Source organism: Paramacrobiotus metropolitanus, unplaced genomic scaffold (genome assembly GCF_019649055.1).
Source record: "Paramacrobiotus metropolitanus isolate TYO unplaced genomic scaffold, Prichtersi_v1.0 Parri_scaffold0000047, whole genome shotgun sequence".
NCBI lineage: Eukaryota > Metazoa > Tardigrada > Eutardigrada > Parachela > Macrobiotidae > Paramacrobiotus > Paramacrobiotus metropolitanus.
The window spans coordinates 648,832-673,270 of NW_026570267.1; the positions used below are offsets into that span (position 1 = coordinate 648,832).

The 24,439-nt window shown below is 38.6% G+C and overlaps 3 protein-coding genes across 6 annotated transcripts; 1 reads left to right on the top strand and 2 right to left on the bottom strand.

Moving 5' to 3' along the window:
- Positions 1-616: 616 nt before the first annotated feature.
- Positions 617-7,159, bottom strand: LOC129591619 (QRFP-like peptide receptor). 2 transcript variants are annotated; one of them, XM_055487343.1, is made up of 8 exons: positions 6,080-7,159; positions 5,457-5,543; positions 3,040-3,066; positions 2,736-2,933; positions 1,708-1,931; positions 1,498-1,602; positions 1,233-1,416; positions 617-1,120 (listed from the first exon to the last, which is right to left on the bottom strand). In XM_055487343.1, the coding sequence occupies exons 1-8, from the start codon at positions 6,366-6,368 to the stop codon at positions 951-953; spliced, it is 1,284 nt and encodes a 427-aa protein (XP_055343318.1). In that variant the 5' UTR covers positions 6,369-7,159; the 3' UTR covers positions 617-950. The 2 variants fall into 2 exon arrangements, with proteins under 2 accessions (XP_055343318.1, XP_055343317.1); XM_055487342.1 differs by having other exon boundaries at positions 1,702-1,931.
- A 3,825-nt stretch (positions 7,160-10,984) lies between these two features.
- LOC129591607 (leucine-rich melanocyte differentiation-associated protein-like) lies at positions 10,985-12,896 on the bottom strand. Its single transcript, XM_055487319.1, has 4 exons — positions 12,418-12,896; positions 12,121-12,248; positions 11,765-12,031; positions 10,985-11,401 (listed from the first exon to the last, which is right to left on the bottom strand). The coding sequence occupies exons 1-4, from the start codon at positions 12,454-12,456 to the stop codon at positions 11,128-11,130; spliced, it is 708 nt and encodes a 235-aa protein (XP_055343294.1). The 5' UTR covers positions 12,457-12,896; the 3' UTR covers positions 10,985-11,127.
- An 819-nt stretch (positions 12,897-13,715) lies between these two features.
- On the top strand, positions 13,716-24,411 carry LOC129591606 (RYamide receptor-like). Of its 3 annotated transcripts, none has more exons than XM_055487318.1 (8): positions 13,716-13,851; positions 14,918-15,482; positions 19,800-20,420; positions 21,015-21,321; positions 21,739-21,864; positions 22,110-22,252; positions 22,491-22,548; positions 23,617-24,411. In XM_055487318.1, the coding sequence occupies exons 3-8, from the start codon at positions 19,966-19,968 to the stop codon at positions 24,076-24,078; spliced, it is 1,551 nt and encodes a 516-aa protein (XP_055343293.1). In that variant the 5' UTR covers positions 13,716-13,851; positions 14,918-15,482; positions 19,800-19,965; the 3' UTR covers positions 24,079-24,411. The 3 variants fall into 3 exon arrangements, with proteins under 3 accessions (XP_055343293.1, XP_055343292.1, XP_055343290.1); XM_055487317.1 differs by lacking the exon at positions 13,716-13,851 and adding an exon at positions 14,640-14,776; XM_055487315.1 differs by lacking the exon at positions 13,716-13,851 and having other exon boundaries at positions 14,783-15,482.
- The last annotated feature ends 28 nt before the right edge of the window (positions 24,412-24,439 follow it).

Below are 24,439 nucleotides of genomic sequence, written 5' to 3' on the forward strand. Positions count from 1 at the left end.
CCCAAAGATATCGCGAATTCTGATAATGTACGCGCGAATAATAAGGTGTCAAGGATTTTGTATACCCTCATCGCTGTTACAGATACACAGGCTGCAAAAACCAATCAGAAAACTACCGGACGGTGTTTGCAGTATTTTAAACCTAGTTGTAGAATGCTATCAGACATGACATGTAAAATTGTGAACAAGCTATTATGCGACCAGGTTGTTTAGGTCCCCAAAACATAACCAATGAAAGAAAACTAAACAATAAAGAAAACTGATAGTAATTTCTAATGCGTTACTGAAACATTGAAGGAAAGTTAGGAAACACAACACATGGTCAAGCTGAGCAGGTAAAGTACTTTACTCTCCACACTTCGATGCCACAGTTATCTCCCTCAAAACCTTACAAAGGTCATTAGCGTGATATCGCCTTTCATAAAGTAATTATGTAAATGATTTAAAATGCACACTTATTTCCAATTACGTGCACTGAGTCCACAATCTTATTAAAGTGCTCGTGATAGACCTGTACGCAATACTACGTATCTGTTCACATATTACTGCACATGTATCATGTATGTGCATCACCGATGTTTTATGATGAATTATTTAATTGCAAATTACATATGTACAAAGTCACAAACATAGAAATCAAAATACTATAATTAAACAAACAGGTACTATTAACACGAATGCGAATGAAATACTCGTATTTTTTTAATGGTCGAAGAAATGTTCCAGTGGAAAGTATGTATTAAAAATATATAACGAGTGAACATCATCGCGATGATGGATTGACAACAGGTCTCTTGTCAGTATTCAGTACCCACTCGACAGTGCATTAATTAGCACTCGGATACAAAGACCGCGATGACGTCAGCGACGTGTATAATTGTCGGAAAACATTCTGTAATACACGGCAATAATAGTCTCCCCAATGGCGGTGCATATACATACTTCCATCGTCACAATTTCTCATCGTTATCCATAACCGTAAGACGCACCACCTGAACATCTAATGATTCCCGTCGTGATGCCAGATGATTATCCTCATAATTAAAGCTGGATTGGTTGGAAATACGGAAGCTGACGGCTTTGGAGCCCTTTCGCGAATTGTTTTCCGTCCTCATAAGTGCTACAAACAAGTAGGCCGGTAATATAAGTACAGTAGATTGTACGAGGCATATCCCGGCACAATTGCTGGGCATGCGCTGACCACTTTTATTCCCCGGTTCTAATTAACTTACCAATTTCTGTAGTGGCACCCTCTTGTAGACTGCGCCGGCGGCGATTTTTCTGACAGGTAAGTACATAGAGAAAGCCTTGACGAAATTTACTATTCAAGAAACAGTAGATTAACGGATTTATTGCACTGTTGGCGTATGCAATGAAATGGGCAAAATAGCCGAATTGGTTGTACCATTCGGGCATCTGAAAATGAAAAGAAAAATTATAAAATTTGGATTCCCTCTGCAGTATGAGGTTAAATTTCCAGGTCGTGGGTCAACATACTGAGAACAAATCTGATGGTTTAAAACTGCTGTAAAGTATCAGAACTTGCAATGGCATCCAACAAGCAAGGAATCCGAATAACACTGCAGCCACAAGCTTAACGATCTACAAAATATGTAAATACTAAATAGCTGTAGTCTGTATATATATTTTTATTCCTATTTATTATATTAATTTATGGTAGGGGTAGAAAAAAATACTTACAATTACCTTTGACTTGGATCTAGCATGAAGGACGGTATTGTGCTCTTGAAGGTCACCAGGGACATGGGACGACCATACTTTCGCCATAATAACACTGTACGCCACAATCATCACACCAATGGGAAAAAAGAATAGTGCAGCGGTAATAAAAGTGTAATAAGTTGTCTTGGATGGTTCGTGCTTGAAACATGTCGCCAGGTACGGATCAAAGATTTGGACAGAGGGCCAAGCTATAAAATTCATACAAAGTTTCCAGTTAGCGGAAATCAGTGCTTTAAAGCCGCTATTGAAGCTTTGCGGAAAATACATGATATATTTTGCCGAGTTGTGCCATAAAAAAAATTTTCTAGGACGGCGCGTTTTATTTTTTGGGAGGCTACTGTGTGTTCACATTATATTTTTTAACAAAATTTAATTTATTTATTGATATAAAGTTGGGTGTCCAGTACTGCATATACTGTGCATCGTGCGCCTCTATAAAAAATAATGCCGGTTTTTGTCATATATGACTATAATTATCAAGGTAAGCGCATTATTTGTTATATTCACTTGTAATTCAAAGGAACTGTTGGCGTAGTCTAACCAGAAGTAGCATGTCTGGCTTTTTGCTGATCACTGGAGCGTTTTCGTCACCGTTTTATGACGCTAGTCGGTTCGTATAAATCAGAAAAAGTGTATTACCGCACTATAGCGTCAATATTTTGGCCGTTATTTTACTGCATAAGTCGATGCGCACTCGCACCCATCTATTGATGTTTGCATTCAGCCTGGCCGCAGCTGATATATGAAAACAGTGGAAAGTCATGCAAGTAAGTAAATGCAGTCGTGCATTAGTTGGTTAATAATCAAGAAAATTGATTTGTCAATAGATGGGAGAGAACAGGCTCGGCGTAATCTGGTTGGGCAGTTATATATACGACTGCTTAAGATATTCAAATTAAGCCATTCTATCCGGTCAATTCGTTTAGCTGGCAAACTGGTTGCAGACAGCAGCGACATAGGGAAGCATCGAGAAAAAACTGTCAATCGTTTACCTTCAATGCAAGTCTTGCTGGAGAAATCCGAAAATCGATACACAATGTGTTCCTTATGTACCAGCAGCGGGACGGAGACGCCCGCGGAAATGATCCATATGCCAATGATTACCCATACTGGGCGTAGGCTAGTCGTAAAGCGAGCATGTAACGGAAACGCAACGGCCACAAACTGGTCCAGGGAAATCAGGGCTAATGCTGCAAGCATCGAAAGGGAAAAGCGATCAAATTGAATCACAGTATTGCTGCGGTGAAGTGGTCAAATTAATTATGTACCATTCACAAGTGGCAGTTGTTTACTTACTCAGTACGGATGCCACCATAGATGTCACTGAAACCGGACAAAAAACACTGATCAACATGGATCAACACATGCTCAATGAGTCTGTCTACAGCTTTTACACAACATAATAACTTAGATCGTATAATGCGTGCATGCCTATCATGGTACATACAACAAATTTTCTGCAAATAAACATAGTTATTCATATGAGCGGCACACAAAACACAATAACATAAAACAATAGTGTTTTCAATTATAAGCATATAAAGAAATTTTATACAGATAGAAGTATATACAAACTTAATATCATACTGGCGCACACTGTTTGCGTAAACTCGAAAGCGATAAAATGTGCAATGTAAAAAGTGCCTTCGAATATATATAGATATGCGTTTTTAATATCAGTCTATAGTTGTTGCACTAGAATACTCTAACGTAAACAAATTATGGAGTGCGCAACATTCTCTGGAAGCGTTACAAAACATTTTATAAATTGTTTTATAGGGTCCGCAATTAACAACAAAAATATATGCGTTTTAACCTCGGGGATTTTTTTTAGAAAGACTACTATATATGCGCATCGGCACTATTTGGTCAGATAACAACCACTGACTATCAAGATGGGATTCGCATACAAGTAAAAAGCAGTTAGATGTGTAATTATATTTATAAGCCAGGGATTGATTACGAGTCCAGCTAACGATCGCATATTTGTGGTAAGTATGATGATGGGTTGGTCTACATTTCCTAACTCCCAGCGTAACAAACATTATATCAGTACATAAAAAATTGGGGGGAAGATTTCTCCTCCGCTGCAGCACACAATACACAGTCGTCGACAAGGCCGTTTCCAGCCCCGGTTTTTGATTAATGATCCTATTTAAGTTTGTTTTGTTTGATCGCCGTAGTTTCCTATTGGATAATGATAAACGATGCAGCTGCAGCTCGGACTGACTTTCTGTACTGAGACTTTACGGCCAGCTCAACAGCGCTCCGGCTCGGCATCTTACGGATTGTTGGCGAAAACAAATAGTACTTGATGACGGAATGCCCGGGTATTTTGCAGTTAATTTGCGTAAAGGAGCGTAACCAACATTGGCGCATGGATGATGGGCGCCTTTCCACGAAGTGCAGCTCCCTTTTTACTTACATTCCTACTAATTATGTGGCATGGTTATATCCAACACTGTCATGACATGGGCGCGCGCGATATATCGCCCCAAGTCCAAATGGAAACATATAGTGCTCTCCAGAGACCGCATCTTAATTTTCCACAAAAAGATGTTCCCGTGTTGATAGTCAGCTTGACGGAAGAGACGAACATCAGGACCAAAGTAAATTGAGCGTAATTGCCAGTATGCTTGAGCTGAGCATGTGCCTGTGTGTGTGCGCTTTTTCCGTTATATATGCCCAATCGGTAATCGCTACTCGGTTTACGAAAGGTCATATTGCTCGCCATGAGGTAACACACTCTCAATCATTTAGAATGTTTCTACACTCCAAAGTCGCTCTTTTAAAACTATCCACATCAAATTTATCGCGATGTTTTATCAAAAATAAATATTTTATATTAAAGAAATAAATATTTTGTCTGGCTTAATTTACCGGTATCTATACATCTCTAGCAGTTAACGTACTCTTGGGGTATGGAGAAACAAACGCTTATAAATTTTTATCTTATTTTGCACATCAACGCGCATATTCATAACAAAAACATTGCGTGTTAAACGTCAATGATCATTTTAAACGACAGGAAACGATTTCGGAAATTAAAACATACGATCACGATTTGGTTGAGCGTATGGAATATTCTAGTGTTTCCGGGCACAGAAAAACGGCAAAAAGTACAGTTTTACTGATAAAATGAAACCACTTAAATGTTCTCCGCACACTTGACTGTGCAGGCTCTTGATGTTGAAGTGCTATAAACAACAATTAGCTGTTTTAAAACCGATAACTAATTTTAATTTAAGAAATAGTATTTGGCTCCAGGTCATCGGCAGCAGTGGGCAGTATCTATTTATCGGTATCATTAATAATTCTAATGCTTGTTTGTTTGCCAGATTTTTAAAAATTCGTATGGAGAGGTAGAGATATGGTGCGTTAAACGTGCTGTCATCGCCAGTGAAAGATTATGTGCCGACTGGCGAAAAAACACTCATTGCTCTACAATTTCTATTGGGCATCTATCCAGCAATAGGGAATTAAAGCACTCACGATGTAGGCTGATCGACTCGATCACGATAACTCGGGTGCAATGAAATAGATTTGCATCGTTTCCGGGACGTATATATGTGTCTTCTACGTCTTGGGCACAAAGTAGTTTTAATCCCCGTTTAAGTACAGTGTGTTGTTCCCGTGCAGAACCACGAGCTGACTTGTGAGTTGTATACGCTTAAAAGAAAACATGGATCACGGGTATGATATACCACACTCACACTGCAAGAACGGATGAATTTTACACATGGCGGATCCCAAAGGGTACTCATGGGCAATGCTGACCATAAAGTACGGCCACATACATCCTGAAAATAAAACAGCATTTAAACTCTACCCCTGAAAACCCATGAAAATAAATCGCTATCCTTTAATAATACAGGTTGTTAATTTAATAATACAGAGTATTTCCAATACGAAAATTAAAGTTATATGCATATTTATGTACAGTCTGTAGAGATAAAGCATTAAGTAAATCATTACCCTAAAATCTTAAAATGGTCGAGCAGTGGACGTAACTATCATTTCAATCGTTGCTGGGTAGTAATTAGCCGGCTTAGATCTGACTATAAATATCAGTCAGCAAAACAGCTGCGCTTGCAAAATTTGTGTTTGTCTGACCATGGTAATTTCGTTAATTTTTAACGAAATCCATTTATCGTACAGGCGTAACGTTTTCATTATTAGCGGGAAGAAAACTGCGTATACTTATAAGATTTCATTATTTCGGGTTGTTTGGGATTTTTCGATACGTATACCTTATAGCTAGAAAGAATGTGTACATTATAAATATATATCTGCAATTGCGAGTAGAACATCACATCGAATCACACTGTACACGTACCAAGTGCAATAATAAGTCCCGCCACGCTGAGATTCAGTAAGTATATGTACGCACTACTCTGCATTTTCTGCCGGTATAGATACACAACAAGGATCACAATAACGTTGCCAAAAAACGAGGCGGCAAAAACCAAGAGGTAAAATGCTAATTTGATGAACAATTCCCACATCGGGATTTTGATGTAAGGCCGATCGGGACCGCACTGTTCCGGAAAAAAATCACAGAATGACATATTGGAAAAATCACCGTTTCCATTAGGACATGTGAAATTTGCCGTCAGATTTGTCATAATTAGATGATGTTGAGAATTATTGCGTAAGAAATTGGACAAACTGGGACACTTCTAACCAACTCCATCGAACGATTTATGGAGTCACCGCGCCGGCGAGTGGACGGCTTAAAGCTGCAGCAATATGGAGATTTATGGGCCGTTATAGCGTTCTACTGGATATGATCATGGTCTAATCACGAAATAGTTATGAAAATGGGAAACGCAACATCAGTATGACAAGTGTTATCAACAAGCGGTATTTTAACGATCGCGATCTGTGGCGGTAGATCATCCATCCAAGTAACGATGGGAAGTATTAATAGTATATCAACACGACATCAGCTGGATCTTTAAGATTGTCGTCTGTTGCATTCACGTACGGTGCACCGGCGCGCTTGAACAGCGCTGCACATAAGCAGTGTTGCGCCGGATATGCAGTAAAAGCTGGGCAATTAGTAAATCAAGGAACAACAATCACCATCCTAAAGCATATCCACTACTCTTGTATATTGAATCAATTTTTTCTAATGTGTTCGGAATAAATACTGTCACTGCGCCAATTTGTTGACCCCATCCACCGCGACACAATGGATGATGTTTGGTCGGCCGGATGCCGGTTGCAGTCAGGGTGCACACAGTAACTGTGTAAAAGGGAAACAACACCGTCATATATAACCATCATGAGAGCGTTCTGCTTTTGTTCATATAGCGACAATTTATGGAACAACTAAAATTCGAGAGAAGTATGTTGGGTATATAACCCTTTAAGTTTCTTAACATGTACAATATATATCACCGAAATTGCACATGTACTGATACTTTTATATTGTAAGTATAAGGCAATTTGCGGCGTACTGGTAAGATGTACACATGTTATATTCGCCCGTGTTGCTTTATCGATTCGTAAAGTGCCACCCACGATTTTGACGGGTCACGATTATGGTTGAGTCAAACTGGAAATGGCTTGTTGGTGGGTGCCAAGCAAAACTGTTCCTACGTCGTACGCGTTTATGTCTATAAGTGATGTTCTCCATAATGACGACTAAAAATGCTCTAGTTACTATCCAAAAATAACCAGTAAACGTATATGGCTAGTTGAGGACCCCAATTGAAAGATAGTTAAGTAATTTAGCTCCCGGACAGCGTACAACGCAGTCTGTATGATATTTGTAACAAGGCGCACTTTTACCGGTAACCAACAATATTTCTTTATTAATTTAAAATATTCAAACGGACGACTTCACACGTGCGGTGAGAGTTATATGCAGAGATTTTTGATACATTGCTAGCTAAGTGGCTCCATTTGTTGGGAACGATCATTAATGGAAGACTCAAGTATGCTGCTCGTTGGCGTACTGTTTATGGTTTCCGGTTTCATGGCAAATGTCATGTTGTAATAATATTTTAGCGCATCCAGCACTTTGCGTAGCTTGTCTGGTCATATGAATACCGCGGAACGCATTTAATTGATACATGTACAATTTTATTTGACATGAGTTTTTATCAAAGCGATTATTAGTACTGATGGTGCTGTCTCGCGCTTCTATCGATTGTTACTTTACCACACATAATTGAAATTTGACAAGGTTACCATAAAGTTGACTGCTCATCAATGATACAATGTCAGATGCTCATTTTGCGACAATCTGTGTATACTGCGTCTTTGTATCCAAATTCTAAGTGTTTTACGGATCAAGCTAAAAAATTATTTCAATGTCATTAGAGATTATCTTATACTTCTTGCACCTGGCATGCTGTTGGCGTTTAAATGATAAAAAGACATAACTCACAGAACCTAACAAAATTAAAGAAAGTTCGCTTCAAAACTCACAATAATACGCAATGCTGATATAAATGTTATTGCGAATACTAAAATATCTACATATTATTGCAGCTCGCAGTCAATAATCAGTAAAAACGATGCAGGCAGCTTGCAACTGAATCGGCACATGCAAGCTTATTTCCTTGACAGGACAGTAAAATGATTAATATTATCGAATATCGTTTCCAGCTTTGCTGCCGGTCTCTGCCATGTCTCATCATTGTGCCGGGAATTTTTCTCCAAAAACCATCCTAATGAAATCATCTTTCCTCTAACTTTGTTTCAGTTAGGATTATCTTCACCACGTTTTCTCTCCTACGGCAACATTCTGTCTCCCGGGATGTTAGTATCAGTGGCAGTTGCTATCGCTAAGCCGTTCAAGATCAATCTGTGTCTATCCTCTACAATTTAATCGTCCAAGATTTTGCCCTTTTGGTGTCGAAAAATCATTTGCGTTTTCTACTGGCAAGCATGGATTGTACGAGTATTTATTATTTACTAACCGTGATCATGCTGAACATTCCCATTAACGGTTTGTTTAAATTCTCCCTTGAGAGTTCGCATAATTTATTTCAATTTAAATTTCCAGTAGAATGCAAGCCTACAATAGGAACAGTACAAAGAAATAAAGAAATAAATTAATGAAAATTGTTATAAAAATTTTGCATAAACGGAAATGCAGGCTGACTGCAAGCGGCAAGTCAAATATGCTGTACGTACTTAAATTTGTCGATCTTAAAGAACGTGCGTTTCAAAGACGAGATTGGCAGCAATCCCAGCTGTGCATCTATACCACACACAATAGTCGTGCGTGATCATAAGCATCATTCGGTTTGAACATTTTCCAAAATTGTAAAATTTCCATTTTCGAGCACGCCGTGCACTCAAAAAATTTTAATATAGGTAATTGTTTGGAGCATGATACGTAAACTGCGCCGTCTGTATTCTAGCGGTATTACAGCACTGTTTAATCTAGTTCTGTATTTGTATGTTTTTACTCTAAATAAGCAATGCATTATACGAGTTTTTTTACTTGTATCATCTTAGCAGCTTGCAGTTCGCAGCAGCAATTAGTAAAAACTTAGGAAAACCGTACAAATTTGATTGTCATAATGGAATTACAAAAAGAGGCGTGTCGCTATCATCTGCTAAGGAAGCACTGTGACCTTTGCGAACCGAATACTTAGAAAGGGTCAGACCTTAGAAGTTAGATGTGCATAATTAAAATAGGGAAATGAACATTTTATGAAATCATAATACTGGCAGAGACAGTATATTCAGGGACAGGTCATTTTGTTCAGCCACCCGGTACTGACAGAGACAGTACATAAAAGCATGTATAGTGTTTTTGGAAGTCTGTAAAACATGTAAGTTAATGCTACGTGATGCTACTTTTCAAGTTTGTCAGTTTTGTGATATTGGGCAAGTTATATAGTAAATAAAAATTATGAAATTATTGTAGTACTGTAAAAAAGCAGAGTATTAATTTTGTTTGAAATATTTTATGAGCAAAAAGTGTCTAGAGAAAATGCGAATGGCTATCACTGAGAGCGCATTCGGATTTTCTCCGGACTTTTAGAATCGCCTATCACTAACTTTTGTAGTTGTTGGAGCATATTAGAGCACTGACTACACTTATCGATAATTTGCTTATCCAATGCTCTACAATTCACAATACGTAAGGTAGTACTCGTACTATTTGACAATACTTGTAGTGAGTGCTAAGCTGTATCAGCAAATTTGACAATATTCTGCTATGAAACATGCTTCCCTTCAACAAAAAACTAGCCAGTTTGAGAAAGATATTGCAATTTCTTTGAATAATGCTTTTTTGATAATTTTAAACATAATTCGGTGTGAGTTGTTAAAAATTCCGATTAAAATCTGCTAGTTTCGAGAAAAGTTATTATGCCCAGAATTTTCAAAAAGATTGCCTATCTAGAATATCACTTTCCGTTAGCTATATAAGCATGTCGCGAACGATGCTAGTAAAATTAGAAATCTTCGGGATTTGTCCACACACCGAAACACCGGTTAGTAGGTGTGTTTGACTACGATGATTTAATTTGAGTGGTCATACGGTATGTACAGTACATCTATATTCCGGTTCAAGATTTCTAATTTTTTTAACGGAACCAGAATTTATTTGTAACGCTAATACTGACAAATTTTGCAAGTTAGGTAAGGAGGTATTCATTTTTATAATTATTATATTCTGATATGTTATGTTGATAATTCAGAATACATAATTACTTTAACGATGTCTGGCGATATTGACATTTGACATTTCATCGACTAGACTCAAAAGAGGTATACAGTACAATACATACATCTTTGATCTCAGTAAGCAGAGAATTTTTCATTGGTACACCATGCTGGATGTGCCATGTATAAAATTTTGGAAAGCACACAAAGTGCAAAATTTACCCTTTACGAGCATTACCTATAAATTAGTAAGCCTATATGGCATTGTTGCTTGTTGGCATATTGTGTAGAAGTACCACACACAAAAAGCAAAAGTTCAAATTTTTAAGGATTGGACGGTACTTACGTGTAAAAGTAAATTAGTGGCATCGCTAACATCGCGCTCTCTACCTATGTTCAAATCACAGTCGGAGAAATGCTACTAAAGCGTAAGAATATTCGTACTGAACGTTGCTGAAATTCGAGGTTTTAAACTTTTAGGCCCACTTTGTACCTACAATGCTTTCTCTGAAATTTATAAAAGGCTGCCACCGGCACTTTATGGCAAATTCACAAATGCAATCTTTGCATTTATATCATATCTATTAATCATCATCGCTTGAAGAAAAGCCCGACGTTTTAAATATAATATTTAATAATCGTTGTGCTGTGTATACACTTAATCATTTTTGTACAAAGTAGCATAAAAATTCCAAATTTTATATATGAACACCATGGAACTGAATATGGGCGCCTACATACAGCGAATATTTACAAATCTTCGCTTAAAATAAATCGGTTTCCTTCGCTTTGCGCTCCGACATACTGCCGCACAAGTTTTCCGTATTTTGCTGTTTTTTGACAACTTCGATCTAGCAATACTTCTCCTGGACTGCAGTACGTTTCAACCCGGAAAATTGTTCCGCTGGCTCTTTTTGCTAATCGTGGATGCATTTCAGCTTGGTTTAGCTCATTTCGCTCGTCCGCGGTTATTTTTTCCGAATCCAGAAATCTAAGAATCGGGAAGGCGCGCAGTACTTTAAGTCTACAAAAATTAAAGGTCTGCCTATTACAAGTTGTATACGTAAAAAGATTTCTGCTCTACTGCAAAAAGGAGGAGACGAGATAAATTTAGATCGTATAAACGTTTGTTTATTTTTGCGAAAATCTATAGCACCTAGGTACGTAACACAACAAATATTACAAAATACAGGATGCTCCATATTATTTCAAAACATGTTTATGAAGTATGCGTAATATACAAGTTAGGAGTATTTAGTGGGTTTTAGGCCGGGGATAAATTTCGACGTCCATTCTGGAGTGTATACTGGAGGGAGATAAATCGACACTATGACCTACGTATACTCTACAAATTCGACGTTGTGGAAGGAGGTGTCAATCGTAATACCTGTACAAATGATAATCATCTTCAGAATAATTTTTCTTGGATAACTGCGTTGGACACGCCGGATTGCAGATCAGGCTAAGATGGTTCACAAACGGACATGCTATCTGCGTCCTGGACAGGAAGTTGTCCAGATCACAGATGTTGTTTTTATTCAAAGATAAGACTTTCAAGTTTGTCAGAAGGGGCAAATGCAGGTGATCGTCCAACTCATTATTGTCCAGTATCAAAACTTCCAGATGCGAAAAAATGCGAAGACCGCGCAAATTTCTGCAATTAAAAATGGGTAGCCTTAAATGAAAAAGTAAGTAACAAAACAGCGAACGAAAAATCTACGTAAGGAATCGTAACGGATATACCTAAGGCAGTTGTAACTGATGTCCATATAATACACCGAACCGATGTCGATGTTTGATGATTCTTCCAAATTTTCGAATTCCGCCAAACATTCCTCAAAATTTTGCAGCTGACTTCCAACAAAACAAATCTGCAGAAAAGTCTATTAAAATTTGTAAGGTCATTTAAAATAAATTATGTACTGAGAGTCTCATGCATATATGAAGAAACAATTCACGACAAGCAAAAGTTTACGATGTTCTGCGAGTAATATAAACTGCATTTGCTTTGCTAAAACATGAAAGTGCAAGCGCACTTACCTTGTATCCGATCTGATCCTTTTCAGTTGTAGTAGGCATTACGCTACATCCGTTGTTACTGAAAGTATGGGAATTAAAAAGCTGTGATAGTGGTGTATAAGTTACAGAAAGATGCCATATTCGTGACTCGATATCTGGAAATTCCAAAGTGGCATCCCGTTAATGAATAGCTATAGGATGGTAAGTATACGATTCTTTTGATGGAATTGTGGAACAACCCTTGCGTAAGCGGTCAACATTGACGTAAAAACTGTGAACGTCACTGTATTTCGAAGTTCGAAGCACACACGAAAGTACCAATAACGTTTCGTACAGTATAATCGGAGTTTTTTGTTTAAAATTACAGTGATAACTGATAATGTACGATCGTTTGAAACTAAAAATAAATTGCCTACATAAGTATACTCGTATAGCCTTAAATGCAGGATAACGCAGCAATTTGCAAATGCTGTTGATTATTATGTTGATTCTCACGGATTGCTGCGCAGTCACTCGAAGTCCGCATCCAGATAACGCGGGTTTGTGAATCTACGTTTGCAGAACGTATAGCTTTTCGAAAGTACGTAATCTTATCTTCGGTTGGGTTTGATTTATCCAAATAAACAGCTACGAAGTACACAGTTCTATTATTACGATCTAGATATCGTCGCCTTTATAGGGATGCGTCGAATTAACGTATGTACCATCGTGTCCACAATTAAATTATAATTATGTACTTAGGAGTGTTTTAATATTGTTAGCTGCTCCGCACTTAGGGAAGAAATGCATATACGCTAATACCTAGTATGCTACAAGTCTCGATTTACTATTCTAGATCTATATTTATAAAAAATCTCTTTTTCGAAACAGTGTAGCTGATAATATGATGCCATTGATTCAGCAGTTATACCCCTATGGCAAGATTGTTATTTTTGGTGCATACTTACGTTTATTGTCAGAGTAATAATTAGTTACAATTGTAGTACAGTATACTTTGCGCTTCCTTAATGTTTTTTATAAGAAAGCAGTACGAAATCACAATTTTTAAAAAGTGTTATACAATTGTAGTGTCAGTTACGATCGACCACCCACAGTCGCAGTGTGATGTGCAAACCAATCCGCCTGAGTTATTTTTGACATGGTCGATCGTGGTTTAGTCTTTACGTAGCAATGTATCCAATTCTTGTATGGCACATATACATAGATCTGAACATATTTGCGCGGAAACAGTTTTTGTTTTTAGCTAGATGTGCTTGTTTATCGTTAAAAATTAAACTGTTCACTCCTTAAAATATTTAGCAAGATAAAACTTATGCGCAAGGCGATTCCAGTAAAAGCGAATCCTATACTTATGCATCGAGAGAAAATTATATACGTGAGCTGAAAGCTTATTCGAGCTGTTCAGGTGTTGAGTCTCGGAATTGTTCAAAAACTCCTGATGCATTCCATGGAAAAGTAAGCCTTAGTGTATTAAACAGGCATAAAAATTGTGTTCATTATTTCTAAGAAGGAATAGTATGGGAATGCTGTAAAGAAACACGAAGATTCGTATACATAATTGAATTTGTTGTTTCTAGCAAAAATTGTAAATTGCTTGCTGTTCGTGCGTATAAATATAACGTGCGTATAAAACGTAATCAGTTTTTTTCTGTAAGTTGGTACACATGTAACTCTAGATTGGTACTACGTGTTACTGTTTGCTTTCTCTAGCTGCACGAATACAACATTTGGCGGTTGAATAACACTTTAACGTTTGGCTATTTGTCTCAACAAGATTTGTTCTCCCTGGATGCACAGAAAAATCAGTAACAAACTGCTGCGTAGGATGCAAGCTGGCATTTAATGCTGTGCACATGTTTTTTAAATTGAAGATTAATATGTTCACTCGCCGGCTGTAAGGCAGGCCAACGTAATGATGGGCAGCGCCAACTATGCGCTGATGTTTAAGCAGTGCAATAAGACATTATAATGTTTCCACGCTCCTTAAAGGTCGCTTGTCATTCCCATCAAAGCGTTCCTTAACGGCCGATAGTTTTAACGTAAATGAGTAATTTGTTGGTTAGATGCCAAGTCATACAGCTACCCTTAACTGTCAATCCCTCCACGTCCACATCTCCATCAAACAAATGTACATTCTATGCCTGTGCACTGTGTATGTGTGTGCGGGGGAACCAATCCTAATATTAGCGGATGCAACCCGGAACCTATCGAAACAAGAGGATGACGGATATGCATACCGCATACGCATATACGTCGACTCGTGTCCATATGTGAGATAGGATACAGCCCCATAGCGCTATGTTTGGCTAAGCACAGTAATTTGCTAATCTATGCAGTTTTATTGTACATGTACACCGGAAGGCAAATCTAAAAGCATCTGGTAATTACACATATACGTAAAAAAAGCCCAGGAGTGGGGCCTCCCCGCCGGTAGAGTGCGCCGGGACATTATTAGACAAATTATGTTGGTATTAGGTCTGTCAAGCCTGTTTGCTATACACTTATCGGTAAATTTGTTTAGGAAGCATTCACTAGGAATATTGGGTTGAAACAATCCATTCTACTGATGGACATACATATCCATTTGGCCATATATACGTGTACATATCCATTTGGGAGGTCCAGAGATGAAACCAGCGCGCCGATGGCGTAGAGATATTCCCAAGCTTACCGAAGCCGTGGGATTCCAATGGGTTATACGTGAAGGGACGTCTTGCGGCCGGCAATCAAATTAAATATCGTTTCGTTTGGACAAAATCGATATGTATACATATGCCGGCGGTGCCTTCTGGACGGTTTACGTCGCACTTCTTTGCTTTACCGATCTGCCGGCTTTTGGGAGGAAAATGTATCCTTGGATTGTTTCACAGATTTGCTAAGTCGAGACTACTTTAACTGATCTCCAGGAACCTCATCGTGGGCGCTTATCATGACGGATGCTCTCTTATGATACATGTTGGCCGCTTATTCAAGTGATCATCACACGGATTACCCCACATTCTTTTTCATCCGCTGAATTATTCTCTAAAAGTGGCTTCTTGAATCCATGTTTGCGCTGAACAAAGGGTGGCTAAAAAGCAACGAAGGTAAGTTGGGCGTGGCAAATAACATTTCCAACGATAATAACCTTTTAATGACATTAAGGATCTCCAAAGAAAGCCAAAGCAGCCAAAAGTTTTAGTGAATTTATTAACTAATCATAAGTGAAAAGGAAAAGCCTTGTCTGTACTGGACACATAAATTTATTAGTGAGCCATATTTTTACCTCTAAATTTTGTATATTGCAAACATAGCACCTATTCTAGTTGTATTTGTAACTATATATTATAGACTGTATTGTTCTGCTATGTACGCCTTTGCTTATCCGCAAAGCGAAGTCAGTTATATGGGAGCAGACATAACAATGCTCGTGCTGTAATGTGCAATAATTTTTTCTAAGTTTTTTTTGGAGTAACGGAAAATACTCAGAGACGCACTTCAAATAGCAGTTAATTCCGCTAGAGCTACGTTCTAAGATCGAATATATATGGCACAGTATTCCGAAGGGCAGACCAGAACTTCTTCATCCACCTATGGTGACCCTTACCTTCTCAAGGAATCATTTCTATTTCTTGTATCACAATCACTGCATTAATCTCTAAATATTTTGTTTTATCTAAGAATAATTACAGAGACTTTATAAAGTAAAATCCTAACATGAAAACATGTATCTTCATTTAGTTGTAAATTTATAATCACATATTCTGGATTGTCTCGTACAAATAGTCCTCTGCAGCATTTGACCGTGATGGATAGCAGTACATAACCAAGTGGCTGACGAATTTTTTTTCCGTATGCGTAATGGCATCTGCGCCTGCGTAGTATTTTTATTGTTTACATTGCAAAGAAAACATAGAATTGCAAATAGTACACGAGTTTTTGGATTACTACATGTCCTAAACCATCTTGCAAATTCCGACCGAATCTGCAAAATGACTTGCTTGCCATGACGCGGTAGCTAGAAGGTCTTTAAACAAACAAATAACAGCCGCCTTTTTTGACCGCTGTGAAAACGCGTGTTCTCCTCATGTACATTATACCTACGAAAACACTTGTCATCGATGGATGAACTTACAGACACGTTTACCCATTACAATTACGACGAAGGCTGCAAACAATTTGTTACACACAATAATCAATTAAAGCCGCTCCACATATGTAAGTGCATATTCTGTAACATGGTGATTAATACATTATTTGTAGTGGGACAATAAACTGGTCCGTAAAAGGTTTTGGATGCTGTTTTTCAAATTAAAATGTTGCATCACGGATGGACAATATCGTCAACAAACCTTCACACATACATGAAAATTATCACTATTGATTTCAGCGCTTTTAATGACACACGCACACAGCGTTGCGCGCAGCGGTGTCGCATATGTGCACGAGGAAACGAATCTGACCCCGGAGATTTTGCCGGCTGTTACGTTAATGTCGATGTGCGGTATTTGTGCATGACGATTCGATGATAATTACAGTAATCGTATTAATCCGACTGAATGCCAGTGACACTCCATCTAAACATTTCCAGTTATGTATGCAATTTGCACTATGCAGTTACTGGCTATTGCGAAAAAAAACTGGAAAATTTAACTGTACTGAACGTTTTCGATTGCCGGCAGAACGGAGAAAAGTACTGCAGTAAAACCATTAATATGAGCAGGAAGTGAAAGAAGTTACAGGAAGAGGCTGTTCCCACTTTGTCACAGTCTGACTAATTAGCAGTCATAAAACCGGTGCGTGCGAGTCGATGGATCTTTTTATGCGGAAAATTTTCTAAGCACACATTTATCTACAGACAGCAGAGCAATCCAATTCATAACGCCGTTTTTTTTCTCATTACACGGCGTCACAACGCATGAACAGATCATCGAGGCTTTTATGCAAATATTAAACGCCGTTAATGTCGTTTTTCTTCTGAGGGGAAAAAATGAAAACGGTACACAGAGTGTCGTTTTAAATTGCCGGCAATCAATGGGCAGTGTTTGTTATTTTTCAGCCAATATTTCAGTAGCGTGTAAATCAGATGGTCCTTAAAGCGCTGTCATTACGGTTCATTGATTTTTACTACCAACATCAGCAATATCCTGTGCTTATCGTTTATCATATGGGGGATTATGGATGACAACACATCAGCCGCAAGCAATGTTTAGGAGCATCCCCGAAATGCAGCAACCACAAAATTTTCATAAATGGCGCATAAGCCGTAAAATTGCTTCTCAACTAAGTTCATCTGCTGCAGCTACAGCACCCTGTTGCAGTGTTCCAAGTTAATTTGCGTATATTGTTGATATGGTAATTAAAATATTACAGCAGATAATTTTTGCAATATTAGTAGATCTTTTAGATAATTTTATTTTATTAAATATACACGTATGCACAAAATATTAAAAATACGCAGAATAAACTCATCTTCAGTTAATTATTTAAAAAAATACTGGTAATTATCTTAAAAGAATTTCTTGTTTTAATTTTAAATTTTATATGAGATCTGGAAAAAGTTTATGCAGAACTAACAAAAGACAACGTATTTGCACTGCAAACAAAAGTTATTAAAAGACAACGCTTGATGATCCGAATATCCGTAGTAAGTAACACATCCTACGCTCTGCCGGCAAACAGTCAGAAGAAAAACTCAAGTCGTACATAATCCGACCTTGCGCAGATAGCAGTGTTGCCGTCATATGGGTTGTTTTTTTTGCCGCGTACGATTTCCGTGATTTTTTAATCGATAGTTCGTAAATCAAGTCGACCCGTTTTGGTTCACGAAACAACCCATATGAAATTAAGAGCAGATCTTTAACGTCGTCTCAAGAGAATAAGCGTCTTCTTCTGTGTCAGACAAAAAATATTACAGGAATCGAAATCCATTTACTGATAAATAATTCTGGTGCTAAACTCAGTCACACGGTAATAATGGTCTAAGGTTCGAAAATTTTAGTTTTGTAACGTTAAAAAATCATGTAGTGTACCACAACAGATTTTAGTATCAGTTTTCCAAGGTCACAAATATTGTTTGGTTTATTGCTTTTGTGGAGCTTATGCACATTTACAGTACGTCATAACTTGCTAAAATTCTACTTGTACTCTACTTGTACTAGATTTGTAAAATATTGTATTCAACAAGATATTGTTTAAGTATATTCGTAGCATTTTTTTCGCGACTAAATTCACAAAAAAATTCGCGCATAGGCTGCCCCAAGAAGTGCCCATTACAGCATTTTAAAGAAGTAACTGTTGCGAAATATGCCGATAAGCTGCGACTTCTGCAGTAATCCGAGAAAAGTCAACAAGTCTACTGTTCTAACTGTAGTCATCGGCGAAGTGTCCTATGGTTTTGCTAATTAACTTTGAAACGTTAGATATCGAATATCAGCGTTACGTTATGTTAGCAAAACAGTGAAGCATCTATTCTTAGCACCGGCCAACAAATAACTCTTTCCCGGATTGTAAATCGCAGGTACCTTTGCTTTGTAGAAAAATGCGAAAAGTTACTACTGTAATATTTACACAACAGTATCGGTACTGTACAGGATGCCATTCTTTATGTCGACCTTTACGGATCTGATGGCCCGTAAAAATTTGACGCAACCCGGTCGGTGCGTAAAAACAGTGGTCACTTGTGTGAAGTTGTACAGGTTGCTTGCATTAATAATAACTGCATAATTTCTGTCCGATCGAACAAATTATTTCAAAGAGATCTATGATTTACCCTGTACATGTATGATTTGCGTCAGAACTGCAGATTACGCAAACATAATAATTGTAACATCCGAAGATAAATGCGGGTGATTATTCTCCGGCAATTTATCCCACCCATAATGCGCGGAGACTGTGGAGCAGATTTTAGGGCGGTGCCCGTGTGACATACACATCACACCCACTGCACCATGACCGCGCGCGCGTCCTTTTCGGCGTATGAACCAATACATACAATTCTCATAGAAACGTTGGGGCAGCTAAAGAAACAAACATCTTCAGCAGTGGAATGTAAATCTTATCGTGTGTTCCGTGAAAGGAGAAAACAGTCCAAGAACTGACAAGACACCGCCAAGTAAGCAAGTGGCGCACTTGTCCGAATAATCAACGCAGGACATTGAACCGTGCGCCACGGCGGGCGGCGCGTACACACACGCGCGCGCGATATTGCTTAATATTTTCTGTGAGGGGGAATCTGTGATCACATTGACGATTAAATGTGGGTCAAGCGCGAAGTCTCCGTTGTCTTCTTTTTGACAAGAGACGTGAAATCAACAGGAAAACACACTTTATTTTTATTTGGGGTGCAACACATGCTGTGTGTGTATGCATGTGTGGAGAGGCGATTCTGGTCTGATTAAGTTATCGTTTACGTATTTTTCCAGTGATCATATCGACCAAGTGGCCTACAATGTACGCTGCCGCTGCTGTTGCCAACTGACAGACAGCGTATTCTCTCCCGGCGCACACACTCGTGCGGATGATCTTTACTGATTGAAAAGGGCAATAACGACGCGTAGCGTATCCACACGGTCGAAGGAGAAAATTAGTATGGAGAATTCGGCCACCATTGCCTCCAACCTCCTGAGTAACGATGCGCATTTAAGCACTGACAGCGAGCGTCTTCCCGGTCACAGCTTTGATTTCACCGGGCCAACTATCCAGGCCAACATTAGCGGTTCACTTGTCACTTGGAACCTGACGACGACCTTTACCGGCGCTAACATGTCACAGCTGGGCGATCCATTATGTGAAATGCCCAAGATCCCGCCGCCGGAGGATCAGCAGGCCTTTTTCATCTTCTCCTACGGGTTAATCACACTGGTGGCCATTGCCGGTAATGCGATTGTCTGCTACATTATTCTTGCCTTTGAGAAGATGCGCCGGACGGAAAATATTTTCATATTTAATCTGGCCCTGGCCGATATTGTCCTGGCGTGCTTTTGTGTGCCCTTCTCCTTTGTGCCCAATATTATTGTCGGATATTGGCCATTCGGTCTGATCATGTAAGTGGCGGAGGCATGCACCGTATAATCGTCAACAAACTCAAAGCGTCGGCACAAATATTTCGTAAATGTTTTCACGTGCATTATGAACGCTTCATTTAAAATTCAGTGGTGACATACAGTATTTGTCAAAAGGATTTTGCCGATTCGTACACAATCATCATTTCAATTCTAATTTGACATTTTTTTAATATTCGAATTTTTTATTTCCGTCTGGCAAGGAAGCCATATTAAAGCATAAAATATCGCTACAAAAATAATCTGCAAAGTTAACCGGCAAAATCTTACACTGTATGCTTCACATATACAGATATTTTGTGCATCTGTGTTCTGCAATGTGATTTGTCTCAATGCGCTGTAATATTTTCTATTCCCGAAGCATAAACTGCGCCAGTGTTTTTAATGTGTTTATTCACTTTATTGTTAATTCTGCCGTAATTTCTGCGCAATGATATAATCCTGATCGTAACTGCTCTAAATTTTATTTCACGTGAACGTTTACTGAAAAAATTATTGTCTGCTCGCATCGTAAAGGGAAGGAGAGAAGGCCTGTTGGGAAATCTGCACACAATTAAACCGATCGTGCTTTTGCAGGTGTAAATTGGTAAATACGTCCCAGATCGTAAGCGTGCTGGTCTCATCGTACATTTTAGTCGCCATTTCTGTGGAACGCTATGTGGGCGTCTTTTATCCGTTCCGGCCGAAGATGACGTTTAAGCAGGTGCTGATCGTGGTCTTCCTTACGTGGTTCGGATCGTTTGCCATATCGCTTCCGGTGGTAATTTATATGGGAATGTTCGAGCAGCCGCTGCCGGATGGGATATTCTTACCGTTGTGCCGGGAGAACTGGCCTGTGACTGAAGACAGTTATAAATATGGCGTAGTATTATTGGTGCTACAGGTTAGTTAGTGAAGCACAAACACCGACCTTCTGTTAACTTTATTATATTTATTTTTTATAAAACTGCGAAAAAGATTGCAGTTGTGTTTGCATGCACTGATTTTTTATGACATACGAAAACATAATGATTAGCGTGAATTAGGATATCTAAGCACTATCAATATTCGAACCCACATTTTAAGTAATTATAGATATTAATTATAGATTATTTTATAGATTTCTTGTGGATTTAATCGAATTACTTATAATTTTTTCCCGAGCAACTCTCATTTCGAAGGGTCAAAAATTCGATCGGGATCTTTCTTTTTAATGGGGTTTCTGCTTATTGCACACCTACCTAGTTTTTGCTAAAAAATGCCACAGATATTTTTGAAGAAGTTTGAAACGATTATCGCATATCCATTTTTCCGTGTGCAGTATTTCCTTCCTATCGCAATCATGGGGCTATCGTATAGCCGAATTGCCTGTCATGTGTGGAAAATGAAACCACCCGGAGAAGCATTGAAAGACCGGGATAAAAAATTCAAAGACGAAAAAACTCGGGTAAATACAGTTTCAGTGCAAACAGGGTCACGCGAACTTTATCAACATTGTTTTTTATTGCAGTTAATTTTGTTTTTATTCGATTTCATTTAAAATTTTATGATTATGTGTTCTTAGTCGTGAAAATAATAATTATTAGGATACGTCAGTATTGGTAAAAATAAAATGACCATAAAACCATTTATGAACGTAAAGATCGGGCTGTCGGTATATATTTTTAACTTTATCGTCGCGCCTTGTTACAGATGACAAAAATGATGGTGGTTGTGGTGTTGCTGTATGTTATTTCCTGGCTGCCGCTGAATGTGTACATCGTGCTCTCCGAGCAGTACGGCAATACAATGGGATGCTACCGCTACATCCACTTTGTCTGGTTCGCCTGCCACTGGTAAGTACCCAGCTGTTGTTGTTGTCGTAAAATTTTAACGCGATTTTTTCCTCATTGAGGATAACGATATGCTAACGATCGCTGTACGCACATTGGCAACGCACATTGCCATGCATGCACGCATGTCGCCGTAACCCGGTGATCTTCCTTTCTGGCACACCGCGCATATTCGTATATGCTAGAGTACATCCATTAGTCCGATATTTGGGTAATTGATGGGAATTATCCTTTTTGACAGGTTGGCTATGAGCCATGCAACATACAATCCTATCATCTATTTCTGGATGAATTACAAGGTAGGTTTGGTTAACCGCGGGCGATGTCGCGGTGAAGTGCTGTACAATTAGACGTGCTGCACTGTGACCGGATGCAGTAAGCAGATCCTTCAATGCTACACCACATAAATGCCAAATGCTTATATAGAAATTTTTTCAATTACGAGCTATCTGCCCAGGTTACAAGAAATTTTCTAATAAAAGGCAAAAGCAGTTAACACCAAAACTGATTGTAATTTCACATTATAAAGGGTTTCTATAATGCACAGAGTATATCAAGCAAGAAACAGCGGTGGTTTTTCGACCAGAGAGGATGCTTTTGCTGTTCTGTTATACTTTACTCTGGGGTTTTTTACATCGATAATATTGGCCGTACATTGATAATATTCGTCGTAGTACATGCAATATTATATCACGCAGTGTCAGTGGCTTATGTTTATTTAAAATTACAAATACAAATGTATGGGCAAATACACGCTTTTTAGTGCCGGTATAATCGACAAGCGACATCAGACAGAATTGATGCGTTTATTATAAAGAATGGGAAAAAATATTTGCTTACCCTGGACAGGTGCTCGTCCGATCCAGGGAGTAATATGATAAGGCAAAAGATCCTTTTACCACTGACAAAAGGGTCTTTGCAGTAAATGTGGCATCCTCCACATAAGTGTCGTAGAATTTCCGTTCGGGTGAGACATTTGAATGGAATTCATAACACTTATCGATCACCGAGATAACTAATCGAAATAATGTCAAGTGCTGCTAATGTGATGCATTTTTTTCCTACTCCTTCTTCACACCATCCTAATGGATTAGAACAAATGTTGCTCAGTCGCTTGTCGGTAAAAAACCTTGACACCACTTGTCGATGGAAACATCTGCTCGAAAATTAAAGAATGCCGGCAAAAACTACTTCTTACACAATCACTTTGTGCGATCGCCTGTCTTTGTCGTGCAATGTATCGCTGTACGCTTGCAGCACTTTGTGTATACACTGAGCGGGCTGCGAGAGAGAAAAGTGGATTGTTTGTATGGTGTGAAATGTAAAGAATGATTAATTAGTATTTAATGGCTTTTGGTGTTATTTAGTTCCGGGCGGGATTTGTCTACGCACTCAATCTGGTCTTTTGCTTCCGGCGCAAATCCGATCAGTGGCTAGTCGACAATAAATTAATCGATAACCGATACATATCTGGTCAATCCAGCGCCAGTGGAATGAAGTATACGGAAGTGCTGTCCAAGTTCGACTGCGCCGTACATACCGGCTATTCCAGTGGACGCTCATCCATAACCGCCGTTGCCGGCAAAAACCCGACCGCAACTAATAACCTGAAAATTGTTCACAACAATTTGGCCAGACTACCGGGCAATAAAGCCGAGCATAATCGGGCGAACAGCAATGGTTACATGCCGGTGAAATGCAGCGTTGCTGTGCCGGCTGTTGCACGATCTCCGCCGCGATCAGCTTCCGTGACTTCCGCTGGCGATACCGTTAGTGATACAACTGAAGCCAGAATTTTATTACCGGACCATCCGATCGCTGATTTATGAATGGGACTGCTCTAGCATGAGCAATTTGTTTGTTGGGAAAATAATTCGAGGATGATCTGGTTCAGTTTGTTTTCATTTTTGCTAATTATTCTGTATTTTCGATCTAACCATAAGGCTTTCTCGGTTCCGAGATTATGTTTCTGTCTGCCTGTACAGCGCAATATACAGTACAGAGGAATATCTATCTGAATATTTAATCCATATTTGGATTTATATGAATTTAATTTGTCTGAAAGGCAATATTTCCGAGTACTGCATGTTAGCACCTAGTTGATTTCCTGTAGTTCTATGAACAAAATTTTTGTAGAAATGCCATAGTAAATAAAGACGAATAAGCCATAGATGATCCGACTAAGAAATT